The 19,924-nt window shown below is 44.0% G+C and overlaps 1 protein-coding gene across 3 annotated transcripts in view; it reads left to right on the top strand.

Moving 5' to 3' along the window:
* The window catches only part of Ryk (receptor like tyrosine kinase), a 71,180-nt gene that overhangs the window by 27,928 nt on the left and 23,328 nt on the right, over positions 1–19,924 (top strand). For 2 of the 3 annotated variants that reach the window (XM_052187503.1, XM_052187505.1), the window contains exons 3-7: positions 4,647–4,746; positions 6,241–6,375; positions 8,564–8,617; positions 10,811–10,955; positions 16,632–16,733. In XM_052187503.1, coding sequence (XP_052043463.1) covers positions 4,647–4,746; positions 6,241–6,375; positions 8,564–8,617; positions 10,811–10,955; positions 16,632–16,733 — 536 coding nt within the window. The remainder of the gene's footprint in view (positions 1–4,646; positions 4,747–6,240; positions 6,376–8,563; positions 8,618–10,810; positions 10,956–16,631; positions 16,734–19,924) is intronic. The other variant, XM_052187504.1, reaches the window with a different exon arrangement.

The raw sequence follows: 19,924 nt of genomic DNA, 5'->3' as shown, positions 1-19,924 counted from the left end.
TCTCCCTCTCCTATCCTCCCCCTCTTCCCCCTCTCCTCCTCCCCTCTTCCCCTCTCCCTCCTCTCCTCTCCCTCCTCTCCTCTCCCTCTCCTATCCTCCCCCTCTTCCCCTCCCCTCCTCCCCTCTTCTCTCTTCCCCTCTCCCTCCTCTCCTCTCCTTCTCCTATCCTCCCCCTCTTCCCCCTCCCCTCCTCCCCTCTTCTCTCTTCCCCTCTCCCTCCTCTCCTTCCCCTCTCCTATCCTCCCCCTCTTCCCCTCTTCTCTCTTCCCCTCTCCCTCTCCTCCCCCTCTCCTATCCTCCCCTCTTCCCCCTCTCCTCCTCCTCTCTTCTCTCCTCCCTTCTCCCTCCTCTCCTCTCCCTCCTCTCCTCCCCCTCTCCTCCCCTTCTTCCCCTTCCCCTCCTCCCCTCTTCTCTCCTCCCCTCTCCCTCCTCTCCTCTTCCTCCTCTCCTCCCCCTCTCCTATCATTCCCCTCTTCCCCTCCTCTCCTCTTCTCTCTTCCCCTCTCCCTCCTCTCCTCGCCCTCTCCTATCCTTCCCCTCTTCCCCCTCTCCTCCTCCCCTCTTCTTTCTTCCCCTTTCCCTCCTCTCCTCCCCCTCTCCTATCCTCCCCCTTCCCCCTTCCCTCCTCCCCTCTTCTCTCCTCCCCTCTCCCTCCTCTCCTCCCCCTCTCCTATTGTTCCCCTCTTCCCCCTCCTCTCCTCTTCCTCCTCCCCTCCTTTCTCCCTCCTCTTCCTCTTCCCCTCTATTCCCCTCCTCCCTCTCCCTTCCCCTCCCCCTACCTCCTTTTCCCTTTTCTTCCTTTCCCTCTTCTCCCCTCCCCTCCTATCTTCTCTCTTTCTCTTCTTGAGGAAGGGTTTTACTTTATAGCTCTGGCTATATGTAGACCCGACTGGCCTTGACTCAGATATCTGCCTGCCTCTGCCTCCTAAGTGCTGGGATTAAATGTGTGCACCCCCATACCTGGCTAGCAACATGTATGTAACTATACATTTGGACTTCTTCTTGCTATTACTATCACTAACGCTAGTTCTTAGGTCCTAGAATCTGGTGATTTTTGGCACTGCTGACTAATTGCAGTTGGGTTATTTAAAAAGTTAATCATATGAATAGGTAGTATATGGACATGGTGTAAATTCCAAAGGCCTATAAGGGTATAGTGAAAAGGAAGATTTTCCATTGTCGTGATAGCATGCTGATCAAGCCCATCTAGATCTCTGTCTTCATCAGACATTGTTGCCTGATTCTTATCTCCTAAAGAAAAGTACTGTGTGTGTACATGTACAACAAGTACACCTCAGTGCTTCTTGCTTTTGTGTAGTGCAGAGTTATGAGCAGTGTGTCTGGTAGGGGGCGCTGTTCCTTGGTCTTGGCTGTGTGTTTCCCCCTTCAAATATCTGTATCAGAATTTCTTGTGTAGTTGTGCTCTGGTCATTTCCAACAAGAGGAAGCTGCGACCCACATTTGGGAAGGACTTGCTTAAATGAGTCTGGAGGCTGAAGAAATGGGTGCTGGGGTGAGCTGACATGGCAGTCACCGGAGAAGACAGGAGTAGTAAGTTGGGGCCTCCTACCACTTGATTCTGAGATACAGTCGGACTTCAGAAGGAAGGCTGTCTCTCACAATCTCTGTTTGGGCTGTTTGAGCTCTTGCCAGAGGACGAACTATTTGCTTCCGAGGATCTCCAGACGCCCCTGTGTATCACTTCAACAGTGCAGATAATTTAACATCAGTTTTTCCACATCAAAGCTTTTGTTAGTAGAGTTCTCCAGTGTTTACGTGACTGGTCTTGCCAAAGATCAGTTCCCTCAGCGGCTAGAGCTGTGTGTGTCTTAACATCTATGTCACGCGTGCCTTACTGAGTGGTTGAGAATGTGTTAATTGTATTTTAAGATGGGAGGAGAACTCTGGTATTGATTCTCTCACAAGAGTAGACTACTAGGCGGTCTTAACAGATAATTAGTTTCTTGTATGTTCCAGAACATTCCCCAGTGTTCAAGAAAAAACATGTAACCGAGTCTGTTAAGTGTCAGTAGACTTGCTAGATAGCCAAAAGTCAGAGCAGAGGATGTGGCAGAAGACTCCCACCACCCACTCTCCCTGGCTCCATCCAGGGGATTCTGCGGGCGGGGAGCTTGTCAGAGCTCCCGCAGCTGCCTCTGGGGGCCAGCCTGCTGTGTCCCAGCAGACTGAAGTAGCTGTGGGAAAGGCAGTCCTGGCAATTTCAGAGAAATTAAAAGGCCGTTGACTGTAGGCAAGCACATTCACTTTAGATGTGTTCCAGAAGGAGATGGCTTTATTCATCATCTGCCTGTTCGCACAGCATGTGTTCCAAGTAAGGAAAAATACCAAACATGTTTGTTTTTTAGCTTATTCAAATATTTATATTTTCTCTAGTTACTTTGCTGAAGTATTTTGGCTCATTTATTTTCTGATAAACAACTGCTGTGCAGATTTGCTTTTTTGGTGGGGTATGCTGTGTTGTACTTTCTAAATAGATCTGTTTCTTCAAAGGTGATTGACAAATGGCGTTCCTTACAGATCAGTACACACCAAAGTAGAGAAAATTGTATTTCAGTGATTGGCAGTTTCTTCTCTGACTCCAAAAAACTACATTTTAAAAATTTAGTTTTTAAACTACACTTGCAACATTATTTCCTTCCCTTCTCCGTCTCCCGTGGTTAGACTGAGATGGCCCTGCTCTCCGTCTCCTGTGGTTAGACTGCGATGACCCTGTTCTCTGTCTCCCGTGGTTAGACTGAGATGACCCTGTTCTCTGTCTCCCGTGGTTAGACTGCGATGACCCTGTTCTCTGTCTCCCGTGGTTAGACTGAGATGACCCTGCTCTCTGTCTGCCGTGGTTAGACTGAGATGACCCTGCTCTCTGTCTCCCGTGGTTAGAATGAGATGACCCTGCTCTCTGTCTCCAGTGGTTAGACTGAGATGACCCTGCTCTCTGTCTCCCGTAGTTAGACTGAGATGACCCTGCTCTCTGTCTCCCGTGGTTAAACTGAGATGACCCTGCTCTCTGTCTCCAGTGGTTAAACTGAGATGACCCTGCTCTCTGTCTCCAGTGGTTAGACTGAGATGACCCTGCTCTCTGTCTCCCGTGGTTAGACTGAGATGACCCTGCTCTCTGTCTCCCGTGGTTAGACTGAGATGACCCTGCCACTACTCTTGCTGCTTGTCCTCAGCTCTGCTGTCAGAGCCTTCTGACTCCTTGACTGTGCGCAGTCTTTGCTTTCCTAGCTTTGGTCCCTGGACAGCTATTCCTCTGTTTATAATAACTGAGACTTAGTAAAGGAGACTGAAAGGTTATAGGAGATGTTCCAGAGGGACACCGAGGGCCATTGCTGGAGAGTAAGAAGCTTCCAGAAAAGCATTAATGCCATGGACGACAAGGGCAGCAAGACAACATGGGCCTCAAGCACAGCTCAGGCTCTAGCACTTGGCAGGGTCTCTGGAGAGAGGCATCAGAGCCCATGTGCTAGCAGTGGGGTCTCTGATTCCCTGGCAGGAGGCAGGGACTGGAGGGGGAGCTGGATACGGCACCAAGTAACTCACTTCTCAGATGAGAAATCCTGCCTCCAGGGTGTCTGTTAGCTAGGGACTAGTATGTATGTGTATGTGTGGGGGGGGTGCCTGTCTACCTAGGAGAGGAGGCTCCTGCACATATGTAGGAACCCACAGAAGTGTCCCAGGGAGGTGCCTGCCTTTGTTTGTGAGAGGGGTTTGTCAGTCAGGTAAGCTCAACTCCATCTGGTAACCCTACAACTTGAGTGTTTGAGGTTCCTCACACCAAGAACAAAACTGATCGCACCAGTGTTGACTGCTCAGGAGGGTTTGTGTACAAATCCCTGGGGTTGGCAGGAGGTTGGTGACCACAAAGAAGTGCAGTTTGGCAGTGGGAGAGGCTGCTGAGGCCTCTGCAGTGAGCAGAGGGTCCCAAGCCAGTGTCACAGGCCTGTCGTGTCACTCAGCACTTCTGCTCCTCACATTATGTGCTCCTCACTTTCCAAAAGTGGAAGCTTGGAAAAGTTGTGTATTTGTGCATGTAAATGTGGCCTCCTGGTTCTAGATCCCATGTTGATCTGTCTCATGCACCCTCCCTGGCTTTATGGTCCTGTGCAGAGGTTAGGTAACATGCCACCCCTTACCGTCAGTGCATCCTCTTGATTCAGTGCGGAAAGCCTGGGGTATCTTATGATAGCTCTCTAGCACCCCTTGGTGGCAGGCATGACATTGTGATGAGCTGTGGGGGTTTAACATTTCGTCTCCAGACTGTTGACCTTGGGAAGACTCCAATTCCAGGTACCAAATAGATGGTAGCCTCTAGGTTGAATTTCTATTTGGTTGAAAATTCCTAGTATGATTTCAGTTTTATTATTTATTTTTGAGACAGGGTCTCCCTTTGTAGCCCAGGTTGATCTGAACTCACTATATAGACCACACTGGCCTCAAAACTTACAGAGATCCACTTATCATTCACTGCTGACTGTAGGATTAAAGGCCTGCTCTTTGAATTTTTTTGGTAGTGGATTTTTTTCCACCTGTGAATAGCTTTCATACTGCTTAGTTAATGAACTCATTAATGAAGTTCTTTTCTACTGTCACAGGTATAATTTTTTTTATCTTTCTTCATTTTACAGGTTGAATATAAGCTGGGATTCCAAGTAGACAACTTTGTGGCTATGGGCATGCCCCAGGTCAATATTTCTGCCCAAGGGGAGGTCCCACGCACTTTATCAGGTGAGCCAGGAAAGACAGACTTAGTGTACTGCTTTCAACGTCTCCATCCTCTCCCTATAAGGACAGTTCACTGAGTGCCGGGCCCTCCCTCATCAAAAATGCCCACAGACATGCCTGGCCAGACTGATGGAGGCAGGTCCTTAGTTGGAGATTCCCATCTTAGGTGACTCTCGTTTGTGTCAGGTTGATAAAACTAAGCAACACAGAAAAGCTCAAAGACTCCAGGGGTTGGGGAGCGTTATTATTATTGTCATCTTTATTATTTATTTTTAAAGAATGTTGTAGGGCTTTTCTTGGCAGTTTTATTCACCATTCTTATTGGCATACGTTCAGCTAGGCTTTAAGACAGAGCTGGGGGTCAGTTATTTTTTGTGGGTCAGCAAGAGTTTCAGAAATGTCTAAATCTCTGACCCACTACTCACAGATGGTGAAATATCTTTGAAATTTGTAGGAAAGGAATCTTAAACTAAAAGACAAAATACTTCTAAAATCTATTTCATCATTAACGTTCCTAGATATACCTTTAGGAGCTAAAGGCATATATATGTATGTATGTGTGTATATATATATATATATTTTTTTTTTAAGAAGGGCAGTGTTGTTTTAATTCATAGCCAAGAACGAGTTAGCTTTGTTTATAGGTTTATTATAATTTCCCCCAGTAACAATGTCTTTATTTCCTAGGGGTACTTTTGAGTGATTATTCTTTTGAATGAGACAATTTTTAAATGTGGTTACTAAATCTACATATACATTTTGCACAGAGAGTACTTCCAAACATGTCATGCACCTGTCTGCTCATACTATGGATATATCTGTTATAGGTTGTGTTAACATATATTTTGGGCCATCTGTTATGGCCTAGCTCTAAGCCCAATAGGAACTCTCCTGGCACCCAGTTCAGTGTGGCTTTAGTTTTCCCATATTTTGATAGCTTTCCCTGCCGTGGGGATGCAATGATGCCGTGCTTTATTCTGGGTGTCCCATGTCTGCCCTGCAGACCGCAGTCCACGCGATGATGTCAGCACTCCCTTCTTGACATTTCTATCCTTCACGTTGCTAGGAGAAATACATGCATTTGGCACTGCATAGTCTTTCCTCTTTTAGTGTAATTTTGTTACTGTTGCTGGTGAGACTGGCAAGATCGGCGGAGTTTGCCTTATGGTTCTGTAGATCCAGTACGGTGGGAAGCAGAACATATAAGACACACTGGTATAAAAACAATCACAAGGAAGGCTTGGAAGTGACTGTCCCTTCCTCCGTGTCTCCCTTCCACCATGTCTTATGCTCTGTGTCAGTCCTCTTCTGGAGCTACGGTAAGGGAAATACAGGTGTCCAGAGCAGTCAGTGGTGAGGGGTCCCCTAAAGCCTCTGTCTCATTCACTTATTTAGATGCGATTTGTTTATTTTATTTGAGCAGAAATAAATGAAAATGTTATATGGTATTGATCCTGATTTTTAGGACACTAAAGTATTTTCTCTTATTTCTTTTAGTGTTTCGGGTCGAGCTTTCTTGTACCGGCAAAGTAGACTCTGAAGTTATGATACTAATGCAGCTCAATCTGACAGTAAATTCTTCAAAAAATTTTACAGTTTTAAATTTTAAACGGAGGAAAATGTGCTACAAAAGTAAGGAATTTATTTAACAAAATGTGTTTCATGTAGATAAGAAGTCAATAGAAGACTGTGTCTGTATAGAAAGGAGCGCATATTAGTAGATGAGACTCTGGGCTGTGTGCCGCCAAGGGTGAAGTCAGGATCCCTCTCAGCCTCTGGCTCTCAGCCCCGTTGGAGGTCTGTGGGTGTTTCCAGAGCGACACAGAGCTGAGCATTTGCTGGAGGGGCGTGGGTTCTGCAGGATCTTTGTGTTGGGGGTACATGGCTTGGGTTGAACCATGTCTCTGCTGTTTTCAGGATGGGGAGACATTATTGCACCTCTATAGAGCTGAGATTCTTAGCTTTGAAATGTGCATGGTGCTGTTTCAGAGAGGTTTTAAAGGGTAATGAAGCCTAGTCCAGAATTAGAAAGTCACATGTGGGCACTTAATTAGGGCTTGAATTATATCATCCATTACCCAGGAAATCACCATAGATAGTAGTGAGTTTTAGAAAAACAAAGCTGAGTTTTGAAATGTTAAGATTCTTATTTTAAGACTTAAATATTTTATGTATATAAGTACATTGTTGCTGCCTTCAGACACACCAGAAGAGGGCATCAGATCCCATTACAGATGGTTGTGAGCCTCTGTGTGGTTGCTAGGAATTAAACTCAGGACCTCTGGAAGAGCAGCCAGTGCTCTTAACTGATAAGCCATCTCTCCTGCTCCAATTGTAAGATTCTTAAAGGTTATCTAATCTCCATGTAGCCCAGAGATAAGATTTCCAATCGTTTACTGTTTAAGGTAGAAACAAAACAAACTGTAAACTCTGGCTGCTTCCCATGATCCCACTTCACACACACTAAACTCGTGTATTCTTGCACCAAGTTCAGGTAGTATGTCTTCAAAAAGTCTTGAGTGATCTGGCCAAGGTCAGACAAAGTGCTACAGCCAAGACACAAGCCTGTGCTCTCCCTTCGCTTCTTTGTGAAACTATTTACAGTTTCCAAGTTGAAATTAGCCAGTGAGTTACAGTGGCAGATGCCAAGATACAGGCCAAGGATACAGGCCAATAAAGAGGCTGTATTGCATTGAAAAGAGACATTTTTAAAACAGAAAAATCAGCACCCTTAGCTTTAGTTCTGTGAATTATATATCTACTTCAGTATAAGTTTAAAGCCTGAGGGGACTGGAGAGGCTTTACTCCAACCTATTCTTCTTGTGATTGGCATGAGGACGCTGGTCCTTGAGAGTGGGAAGCCTCCAAAGTTTGTGTAACTATTCAGTGGGGATGGGTGGAGGGTGGATAGATGAATGTAGAATGGATGGATGGATACAGGATAGATTAATAGATGGAGAATGGATAGATGAATGGATGGAAGGATAGAGGATGTATGTATGTATGGAGGATATATGAATGGAAGGAAGGAAGGATAGAAGATGGATGGATGGAGGATTAATACTAGGGTTGGCCCTAAGGTGTGCTAGGAGAATGCTTTACCATTGATCTATGTCCAAAACTATTTTAGAATTTTTATTTTGAGACAGGGTTTTGCTTAGTTACTCAAGCTGGTTTTGAACTCACTATGTAACCTAGTTAAGCCTTGAACTTGTGTTTCTCCTGCCTCAGCCTCTGGGTAGCTGAGACTAAGGTGTGCACCACCACACCTGACTTGGGGAAACTGTCCCATTTTATATTTAATGTATATCTCTGTTTTCATTTGGTGGTCATATTTTGTCCACTTGAATTGTGTAGTTTTTTGTTTCTGACTCTTACTTTAATAAGAGTATGCTTCTGTTGTATGTATCTGGTTTTCTAGCCCCTGGCACTTTAAAATCTGAACTAGTAAGCATGCCCGAGCTGTGTGAGATAGCTGATACTCCCTAGGTGAGGCTTCTGTATTTACGGTGAGCATGGCAGGTCAGGAAGCCTTGTGCCTTTCCACTCAGCTGGTTGTGCTGTGAGTTTCCACGACGACAGTATAAGTTTGTGGGTTTCCCTACACTCTTTACCACAGAAGCCCATCTCATTGGGAATCTGTAAGTGACTGGCAGAGACTGTTTCTTGACCAGTGATTGCACTGATGACGGGACAGTAGTTCTCAGGATCTTACGGCAAACAGCTGTGACTTAGCTCAGTGTTCAGAAGGTATGTTAGTTTATAAGGATTGTTACAGAAAACAGCTTCTAAAGTACTTTTTATTTCTCTTTTAATCCAGAACTTGAAGAAGTAAAAACTTCAGCCTTGGACAAAAACACTAGCAGAACTATTTGTAAGTGCCCCTGTATTAGCATTCTCCACCCTGAGTGTGTGTGAGCATGATTACGTGATGTCTGAAGCCTGGTTTTAATGCCATGTTAGTGTGCAGTCTGTTACAGATTGATACATAGAGCGAATGACGCTGTTGGGATATCGAAGACTTTGAGAACTCAAACATACTTCATAGCAAGCCAACAAATACCGTTTAGAAGCAAGAATTTATATTGTGGCTTTTCTCAGGCAGACCCAATAAAGGGAAGGATATTAAAAAGTATATGTGAGACCTCCATTAGCCAAGTGTGTAAGAATCTGACTTGTGGCCTGGACCCAGCCCTTAACTAATTTCATCTAGGTGAAAATGAAAGTTTATGTCACTTATTCTGTATTTTACTTCAGTATGGTGAGATGACTTATTTGGTAAAGCATGAAGACTTGTTCAGATTCCTAGCACTCATGGAAAAGGCAGGTGCTGTAGTAGATGTAAGGTTGCACTGTGGGGGATGGGACCGTGGGCGGTGGTAGAGGGGTAGAGGCAGGCAGATCTCCAGAGCTTGCTGACCAGCCAGCCTAGTGCGCTCCAGGCTCAGTGAGCGACCCTGCCTCAACAGGTAAGGTGGGAAGTGATGGAGGAAGATGCAGAGCGTCGGCCTCTGGTCTGACTTGTGCACACACACACACACACACACACACACACACACACACACACACACACGAGGGGGGAGAGACAGACAGACAGATGAACACTTTAATTCAGGCTGACCTGGAGATCTGTATGTTATTGAGAGTGACCTTGAATTTCTGATTCTCCTTTTCTCTACCTCTGGAGGGGGAGGGAATTGAACTCAGGGCCTCACACATTCTAGGCAAACACCTACTAACTGAGCCACACTCCCAGTCCAGGTATATATTACTTAAACACATGGAGGAAAAAAATTGTTAGTTTTATTTATTTGTCTACTTGTGGTATTGATTATACACTGTCAACAAGATTTTTTTTTTCTCTTATGAACACATTATGGTAGCATTAGCACCAGATGATCTTTATAGAAAGTTGCAAGTATATTGAAGTTCAGCATGCATTGGTGGACATTTTTGTCTTCAGTAACTATTGCATGTGTTGTTCTATGCATTACTACCTCCAGATTTGAAGGATTAGGGGATTAGTCTTTTAAAGAACATTCCAAACATCACATCATTTTTTCCCTTAAATATTTCACTGTAGGTCACTTAAAAAGCCCCTAGTTACCCAACACACACACACACACACACACACACACACACACACACACACACTTTGATTTATCACTTATAGCAAAATAGCAGTAATTCCTTAGTAAGCTCTTCTCTCTAGTCTGTTCAAATTTACTAATCGTGCCAAATCGACTTTCTGTAGTTTCCTTCCTGAAACCAAGGATCTAGTGGAGCCTATACAATAGTGTGTTTTGTCCACCAGAGACAACATTTTATGTCCATCAGACACACCGCTTCATTATCAGTTGATCAAATTGTCTTTTTGTCCCATAGAATTTGCCAAAGTATACATCCTTCTTGTGTTATTTAACCTAATTGTAACTCTTTCTTGTAACTGGTAGTTATTTTTTTTCTATTCCTATGGTGTTTCTTAAAATAATGTTAGCTGGGTATAATCATATTTAATCAATAGAACCTTTTTTAAAAAAATCAAAGAAGCAAAATAATATTGATCAAAAGAACCGTGCAGTCTGTCCATCAGGGTGACTATTATCTGTGTGTAGTTTGAGGCTGTGAATACATTAACATGATATACAGTAGAATACAGTGAAGTTATTAAGGTTGTTTTTCATACCACATAGTTAAGGTAGCAAGTGACTCCTGTGTTGGGCAGTACAGTCCCTCTCTGTTTCTGTAAATGTGCTATGGAACATTGCTTTACTGAATGGTATTCCGTGGGGCAGCTCTGCTGTGTGTCTTGTGTGCTGGGGTGTTTTGTTATACCACTTGTGAGGGACTGTGGTTCTTATTAACCAGAAATTTTAAAGTCTTTTTTTAAAACTATAACAAAACCAAAATTTGTGTGAGGACCACACTGCGGGTATCTGGGTGATCAAAGGGTGAGTGCGATGCAGTGCAGGCCTTCTTGTGAGGAGCAGGGCACACCCGAGTTAGGCCACAGAGCGCTCCATCAGCCTTGTCTACAAACCTCATGTGCTTCTCATTGTTGTTTCAGATGATCCTGTGCATGCAGCTCCAACTACTTCCACGCGCGTGTTTTATATCAGTGTGGGGGTTTGTTGTGCAGTGATATTTCTTGTAGCAATAATATTAGCCGTTTTGCACCTTCATAGTATGAAAAGGATTGAACTGGATGACAGGTACTGTACATGTTTTTGGAAACAAGTTACTTGCATGTGCACGAGTGCTCACCCCCCAATCCATGCACACTGGGCAGGGGAGGAGGGAGACACTGGGCCGGGGAGGAGGGAGAGTGATGAAGCTCAAGCCAAAGAGAAAATCAGATGCCTTGGTTATTACTCTTAAAGTTTGTGGAGTTTTAACCTGGGGGCAGAGATAAAGGTCAGGTGTGTTTTTCATGTGAGTTATCCTGATTCGCCTCCAGGTCAGATTGCCTTTGAAATGCTGCTTCCTTTTACTTCCTCCAACCCCTCCCCCACCTCTCCTTCCTTCCCTCCCTCCCTCCCTCCTTCCCTCCTGTCTCTCTCCCAACTTCCCACATGAGTATCTGCTGCACTTTAAATTTCTTGAACGATCCTAATGTACAGCAGAGTAGAGACACTCTGGGGAGATAATTACACTAAGTGTTGGGATTATAAAGATTAATGATACTCTTCAGGGTATCAAGGTTCTTTGATGTTAACCCATAATTATAGTATAGAATTGATGATTGTGGTATGTATAATATAGTGTGGGAATACAGAAGGTGCTGGCTTAACCTGGGTAGTCACACACATTATAGCCAGTGAGGGGTAAAGATAGAATGGTAGATATGTGCTCATAACCCACAATCCTTAGTGACTAAAGGCATTCTCAGCATTGTATTTGACTTTGAACTTTGAACCCTTTCTACCTGTCTTGCTGATCCGTAGTTGAGACTTGTCAGGTGATTCCTTATCCTCACTCTGCCCTTTCAGAGCTTTTGTTGATACTGGGGCCATGGGATTTCCTGCTAACCCAGACCCATTATTTATACTCCAGATCCATCACCATCTTTCCCACGACTAAAATATAAGCTTTTTCTAGGCTGGGAGGAGAGAGAGCCTTCTCTCCCTAAACTCAGTCCTAACACTGTCCGGTAAGGCCATGATATCAGCATTCCCTTTATAAAAGGTCTGGGAGCTGGTTGTATCCAGTACTCTAAGTACTTTGGATCCAGCGCTCTTGGCTTGGTCTCCTCTGTGCTCCTTCCCTTCCTTGAGTAGAGAAAGCAGCAAGGAGTGATAGGAACATGAGAGAGTGCCCACAGGAGCCCTAACAGCTTTCTGTGCTGTGATAAAACACTGGCCAGAACCATTGTGGAGGAGGAACAGGTGCATCTGAGTTCACACTGTCAAGCCACTGTCTAACACTAAGGGGAGTCAGGGTAGGAACTGGAAGGCAGGAACCTGGAGCAGGAACCAGGGTGCATGGCTGCCAACTGCCTTGCTTCCTTATACACCAAGGGCCTACCTGCCCAGGGGTGAAGCTCACAGTAGGCTAGACTCACTCACAGCAGTCATTAACCAAAACATTTCCTCATTTACATAGCCACAGGCCCATCTGATCTGGGTAGTTCCTCAACTGAGACTCCTTCATATGACTGACAGCTAGCTGCAGGATAGTGGATGCTGTGTTTCAGAGCGTTTGCTATAGTGTGATAATGGAGTTTGCTGATGTCACAGAGGAAGAACTGGCATTTGGAAGCAGTTGAGAGGAGAAAAGTGGTAACAGACATTTTATAAACGATTTGGAGAGATGATATAAATGACGAGAGTTACTGAAGAGCAGGATAGTCACAAGTCATACTTTGTGCTTTTTGTTTTTTGAGGCAGGGTCTCTTGTAGCCCCAGCTGGTCTCAAACTTTTGATTCTCCTGCTCCACCCCCTAACAGGCACGTACTGTTATACTCAGCTCACAGATCTGTTCTGATACTCATTGAGTTGAGTTTTCCTTGACTGCTGGTGTGTGTGTTAAGGCCATGAGTGTACACAGGCCAAAATTGTGCTGTAACTTATAGAGCCCATGAAGCATGTGTGTCTTCCTGCTAAGTAGTCAGCACTCACAAGCAAACTCTCTAGGTTTCTAGATATTGCCTGAATAAAGGCATTTATATGATCGCTTTTTTTCAGGGCACAGCCTTGTAGTTAGGAGCTAGCCTCTGGGGCCAGGCCATCTGTATCTGACGCCCAGCTGTTCTATTTGATGGCCTCACAGCCTTCTCACCTGTAAAGCAGAGAAGGCTGTGAAGAAATGACACTAGAGGGGTGGGTAGTAGATCTCAGCCGTAGCTACATGCAGTAAGTGCCGCCATACCGATTTCATTCCCAGAATGATGTAGTGGATAATCGTCGTTTCTTCTGGCGTTCCCATTCCTCCTGGCTTGCTTACCATATGCCAGACAAGCTAATGGAGGTGGCCAGGTTCCTATGCAGTGCTCTGATAGATAGATAGCACTGGAGATACCTGCTTCTCCTCTGCACTCCATCTCCTGCTGGTTGTGTAATTAAGACTCTGAGACTGATTTGTGGGGGCCTACATTCTCTCGTTTCTGTCCTGTAGTTCTATAAAATGCTTGCTCCTGAAAAGCTCTGCTCCCTGGGAGGCTTAGTGTGCTGTGAGCTCTTGGGAAGAGCCCGTGTTCTGTGACATAGAAAGTTTCTTTGGCGGCAGAGCCTGCGGCTGTCTTAGATGTGCTCTCAACAGGGACACATGGAGCTCATGCATGTGGTGTTCCCTCTCTCCCGATGCAGCAAATTGACCTGTAGTGCATTACACCAGGCGAGTCTGTCCTGTAGGGTCTGTGTGCGCCTCCTGCAGAGATCCGTCTGTAGCTGCTCTCCGCGGTCTCCCCTCAGTGACTGGAAAATCCATTCCTTGAATATGGGGTGCTTGCATGTGTTATTTGTAGTAGTTTTCTTTTTCTCTTCTACTTACTGTTTGCTAGCACCTCACACCCTCGACATTAGGGTGGCAGTGTGGGCTTTTTTGTTTTTTGTTTTTCTTTTCTGTGTTTGTTGTGACAGACTGGCATACATAGTAATATACAGGGTCTTAGAATTTCCTTTTTCTTCTTCTTTGAGATAGGGTTTCTCTATGTTTCTCTGTATCCCTGGCTGTCTTGGAATTTGCTCTGTAGACCAGGCTAGCCTTGAACTCAGAAACCAGCCTGCCTCTGGCTTCTGAGTGACGGGACTAAAGGCACGTGTGAAGAGTGAACAGAAGCAGAGAAGTCAGTTACTATGATCAACACTTCCCTTCTCGGCATGTATCAGCAGCTGAAGCCCAGCAAGCGGCTGCCTGGTTCAGTCTTCCCAGTCTGTGGGTGGGGCTTCTTTCACTGAGCTCTTAACCCACTGAGCTTTGGACTCTCACACTGCCAGGCCGGGTGTAGGTGTTGGAGAGGGAGTGAGCGGGCACTTAGCTGTCCCGTGGCGTTTGTGGTCTGCCTTGATGAGGCATTCAGTAAGAAGTCCCAACTGGAACGTAGGACGGGAAACTACATCGTGTTCAGCGCTGTATCCTCAGCAGCCAGAGCACCACCTGTCACATGATAGATACTTGATAAATATTTATTGAATGCATATATAAATAGATGACTCATTAAAAATAGAGAGTAAAAATTTATTATTTTGAAGATCTTTGTTTAAATTCTTAGCTTATCCTAAATCTAGCTGCTTTCTTGCTTATAAAAATCGAATTTATTTAGACTAGTCATAAGCCTCTAGATTTAATTTAATCTGTTTTCTACCTCCTGTGATGGTGTCAGGGACTGTCTGCCTGTCCTTGCTTATAATAGTACATTTTGCCTCCAAAGAAAGTTTCTTCCCCTACTGTTGCTTTGCTCACTTTTGACTTGTTCATTCACCCAGAGTGTGTTAAGGAACTGACAATCTGATGTAAATGGCCATAAAGCTTGACTGCTCTTAATCATTTTTAGCTGACACAAGAGCACCACCTACTGTTCAGTTGTCAAAGTTTATTCACCCGTACACATTGTTATGGGTATTCCCTTGTAGGGAATATTTGAGTTTTCACATCTATCGTAAATTTGAGCCTCACATCCTGTGAGGTGGGTTTTCTCAGTCCACTTCTGTGGAGGAGTTCCTCATCTGTTCTCCTTTTGTGATGCAATCCTTCCCTCCTCTGCACTAAAGACTAGACTTAGAACAAATATGACTTTTAGTCACATCTTCGTGAAGTACTCAGCAAAACCATATACCCTGTAGGTCCTTATCATTCTAAGGTTGGAGGCATGATGCATAATGGTCCTCATGGTAAAAGCAGTAGTTTATAAATGCGTGTCTGAGGGCCAAGCAGTATCCCCAGGGATGCACTTACACGGCTTCCGTGTAACCCTCTCAGCAGTCTTGTTGGGAGTAGCTTTATGCTTCCTTCTGTCCCCACAGAGCTTGAGGCTCCCGCAGGATTGAGCAGTTTGCCTCAGCCTCACAGCTGGTGATGTGGGCAGTTATGATTTACAGGTTTATGTTCTCCATTTGCTTATGACTGACTCCATATGTAAACTCACATAAATCACTACTTAATAACTTCCAGCACTCCGGCCACACAGTGGCCTGACAAGTCTTTGTTACATTCTCTGAATTGAAAGTCCCTTCATCAAACTTGCTGGGAAAGTTTACTGCAAGCTCACAGGAAGAAGTAACAATGTGCTGGGGCACATTAAAGGAACAGGCATTTCACATGGAGGTTGTGCTGTGCAAAGTGGCTTGTGTACACATGTGCTCTCTGAATGTTTAATGGAGGACTCCCCTATCAGTACAAAACAAACAAAAAACCCAAAGAGTTTGTGGTAAGTGGCTCCATAGTTCCTCCAGAATTCACACTTGGATGCCTTCCATCTATACATTTCTCACATGTGTGTTTGGGCTCTTGAAACTGGCAAAATACAAATCCACATGTAAGTGTCTAGATTGTATGGCATTTGGTCACCAGCTTCATTGTAATCACTGGGGCTTGAAGATATGGTGATAAGGTACAAAGAGAGTTACAAGGTCGTCCATGTGTTAAACTTGCAGCCTCTGGGGCTCCCCCACCCTGTGGCGACCGAGGCTCTGTCTGGCTCTCTGGGCCTACTCTGCTGAGTCTCTGCTTTACTTCTCCACAGCTACAAAATTAAAAGGACCAGGCCAGTGAGGTGGGAATGAGCCCAAGGGGGCCTGGGACAAGGTTGCTACCCACTGAAAAGATGGAAGAATTTGCATGAACTATTGATTTGTAGTCATTACAAGCACCTGATTGACAAGATTTGAGCCCACCACCTTCAGGGGTTCCTCTTACTTAGAAAGTAGGGTGTAATGTGATGTTTCATGTTCTAGAGATTTCTGAGAACCATGAATTCTAAAAGTGGGGTAGGAGGAGGTGAAGGGGGCAACGCGTATGGTTGACCAGTGAGCCTGTGAGGGTGCGGCTTCCCACCGTTGAGCATGGCACACTGCTTTAGTTCATGACTACTGCATCTGACGTCCATTTAATTTGGGCCATTGCTCAAATGAGCTTGTTTCTCTCCTTTTCTGAAAGCCAGTTCAACTGAGCCACACAGGTCTTCTCTAGGGAGCTGAGCCATAGTTCCCTGGCACGCCCCATGCGAGGCTCAGAATCGCTCTCTGAGCTCTTCTACTTGACCTTGTGATGATGTGCCCTCCATTGTGAAGTCCCTGAGGACTTCAGTATGGAATGCTGATAGAGATGCATGCATTTATTGCATTATTATCTCTATCAACTTTATAAAGCCACATGTATTTTGTATGTATGGGAAAGAAATTTCTCACCGAGGTTCACTTAACAAGTATTTCTGTCTTCAAATCACTTGCAGCATCAGCGCCAGCAGTAGTTCCCAGGGGCTGTCTCAGCCGTCCACACAGACGACCCAGTATCTGAGGGCCGACACACCCAACAATGCAACTCCTATCACCAGTAAGAGTCAATTTAATTCTAAAGCTCTTTGCACAGCTGCATGCTCTGTCTGTGGTTAGAGTATGTGTGGAACTAATGTGCAAGCGTCTTGTATAAAAGTTGATTTAATCTTCGATTTTTGTTTTTTAGAGCATTGAATAAAAATATCAGGGTATTTAAAGTAAAAATAATTGCTAGAGCTGGGTTTTTTTTTTTTTTTTTGTTGTTGTTGTTGTTGCTTTGGATTTCCATAGTTAATTTTATTAAAAGAGCTAATAAATCAATTTTATGCAAATCCAAACTGAAGGTTTTCAGGTTAGTAATATGGAATACTCCATAGTCTCATGGGGTACTTAGAGACTTCACATTGGTTTTGCTCTTCTGATATGGGAGATAGAACCCAGGGTCTCTAGCATGACAGCTGTCCTGTGTCAGGAGCTATCTACCAGTCCTTGACACTGTCTTCCAATCCTAATTCAAATCTGGTTACCATTGATATGGTCTGTCTGTCTGTCTGTGGCTTTTCAAAACAGAGTTTCTCTATGTAGCCCTGGCTATCCTGATACTTGTTCTCTAGACCAGGCTGGCCTCAAACTCAGAGAACCTTCCGCCTCCGCCTCCGCCTCCGCCTCCGCCTCCGCCTCCGCCTCCGCCTCCGCCTCCGCCTCCGCCTCCGCCTCCGCCTCCGCCTCCTGAGTACTAGGAGTGCCACAACACCGCCCAGTTTTTTTGTGGGGGTGTTTGGATTTTTAAATCTTCCCCCCTCCCCTTCCTCCCTCTCTCCCTTCTTGTGTGTATCATGCTGGAATCAAACCAAAGGGCCCTCACACATTATAAGTACTTTACCACTGAGTGACATCTTTAGCTTTTAATTTCCTTCTTTAAAAAAAAAAAACCAACCAACCTGTGTATCTGTGTGTCCTTGTGTGTGTACACACACTCAAATGCACATGAGTTCTGGTATCCACAGATGCCAGACGTATAGGATCCCCCTGGAGCTGGAGTTACAGTCAGTTGGAATTGAACTCGGCTCCTTTGGAGGAACATTGAGTCCTCTTAGCCACTGAGCTATCTCTCTAGCCCCTAATTTCCTTCTTAGTAACAGAATTTTGATGAATGTTTTCTCCTAACTGTTTTTTAGCTCAGGCTGGCGTGGAACTCGAGCATGTAGATTAGATTGGCCTTATATGGGCCACCATTACCAGCCCATTTTTATTTTCATACACTTAAGTTTTAGGTATTTTGGGGAAAGGTTTTGTTTTTTGTTTTGGGGGGGGGTTGGTGTTTTTTTCTTTTTTTGTTTTGTTTTGTTTTCCTCCCCATTCTTTCTTTTGGTTTTCTTGAGATAAGGTTTCTCTGTGTAGTCCTGACTGTTCTGGAACTCATTCTGTAGACCATACTGACTTCAAACTCAGAGATCTGCCTTCTTTTGCCTTCTAAGTGCAGGGATTAAAGTTGTGCATTATCACTGTCCAACTAAATTCTTTTAAAAAATATTTAACTGACAAGTTATATACATTGAGATGCAAAATGTGCAGGTAATAATGTAACTGATATAATTTAGATATAGTGGGGAATCAGTTAACATGCTCCTAGCCATGATGAGAATAGACTAACCTTCTGAAACTATAAGCAAGACCCCCAATTAAATGTTTTCTTTTATAACAGTTGCCTTGGTGATAGTGTTTCTTTATAGCAATAGAGTAATGACCAAGACAGGGAGGAAGATAGCTTTGATCTAATATTACCAAGAGAATATCAGTCCAAAGAAGACCGATAATGTCCTACAAAATCCTAATTAATCAGCAGCCTTTCCAAGTCAAGACCTGATCTGTGACTCTTTGGGGCCTTTTTTTTTTTTTTTTTTAAGCTCATGGTGCTACATCCTGATCTATAGGAAGGGGGTGGAGAAGGAGAGAGGAACAAATCCCTAGGCCTGGCATGGGCTTTTGAAACCTCAAAGCCTACCCCTAAGACCCCCAGTGACACACTCCCTCAACAAGACTACACCTCCTAATCCTTCTCATCTTTTCAAACCTTGCCACTCCCTGGAGACTATTTAAGTAAGCCCATGGGAGCTATTCATATTCAAACCACCACACACTCAGTGCCCAGTAGTGGTTTTTCTAAACTGTTTCCAACAAAAAGAGTCAGACTTAAGAACAGAATCCAGGTCTGGGTCAGGAACTGAATAGGACAAATCTGAGACATGTAACTGAGCAACATATCCCACTTACCAAGGATGGAACCACAGAGTATACAAGCGAGTAATGACTGCAGTGAATTGGAACAAAATATGTATAATAATCCATAAATGTATAATGCTTATAATTGCTTAGCATAATTACTAACTGGGACTCCACCACTACCTTAGTATTCCGACAGCTGGCTAAATGAATTGTATTGTAGGATAATGAACTAGTGCTGGTTTCTTAGAACAAACATTTCTTTATAGAAGGCTCTCAGCTAATGAATATGAAAGGAGTGATGTAATTAGAAAAGGACATTTACAATCCTTAATTAAATACTTTTCCCAGGAAAGATTATCACTGATGAAAACACTAAGCACAAAGGAAATGGAGACTTTACCCTTAGCCAGTCAAATCCTTCTCTGAGTCCATGGATAAGTTAGATAAACTTAGCAGTACAAAAAGTGCAACAACCAGATATTTTATACCTGTGGATATGAAGTTCCAACCCCAAATAATTAGCCTGGATTTAATCAAGGCTAGAACACGCCAGGAGCGGGGAGGACAGTTCTGCATCATTGATCTGTTTCTTTCAGTGGTGATGGCAAGAAAGAAGGGGTGACAAGAAACCTTAGAAATCAGAGCAGTACCTATGGTCACTCTCAAGAAAGAAAAATGACAAATCCTTCGTGAAAATGCCGTGGTAGATAGGAAGGTCATTCCTGTTCAGAAAAGGCAAACCTTTTAATGTCACTTTTAATGTTGACATTAGGGCCTGTCCTTACTTGTGAATTGACCTTATAAAAGACACTGTGTATGCTGATAATTTTTTAAGAATACCAATGAAAATAATTTACATATTAAAAATTTGTTCTTAATGTGAAATTTACTTATTTCTTGTTTTTCATTGTGGACATTATCATAAAGAAACAAGTAATTCATTTATTAATAGATGCTAAAAACAAAACACTGGAAAACGTTTTACATGTATAAGCAGTTTGCCTGCATGTGTATGTGACCATGT

The sequence above is a fragment of the Apodemus sylvaticus genome, chromosome 7, assembly GCF_947179515.1.
Source record: "Apodemus sylvaticus chromosome 7, mApoSyl1.1, whole genome shotgun sequence".
Lineage (NCBI taxonomy): Eukaryota > Metazoa > Chordata > Mammalia > Rodentia > Muridae > Apodemus > Apodemus sylvaticus.
The sequence above is the reverse complement of the archived record's forward strand: the minus strand, read 5'-3'. Positions and strand labels throughout refer to the sequence as shown.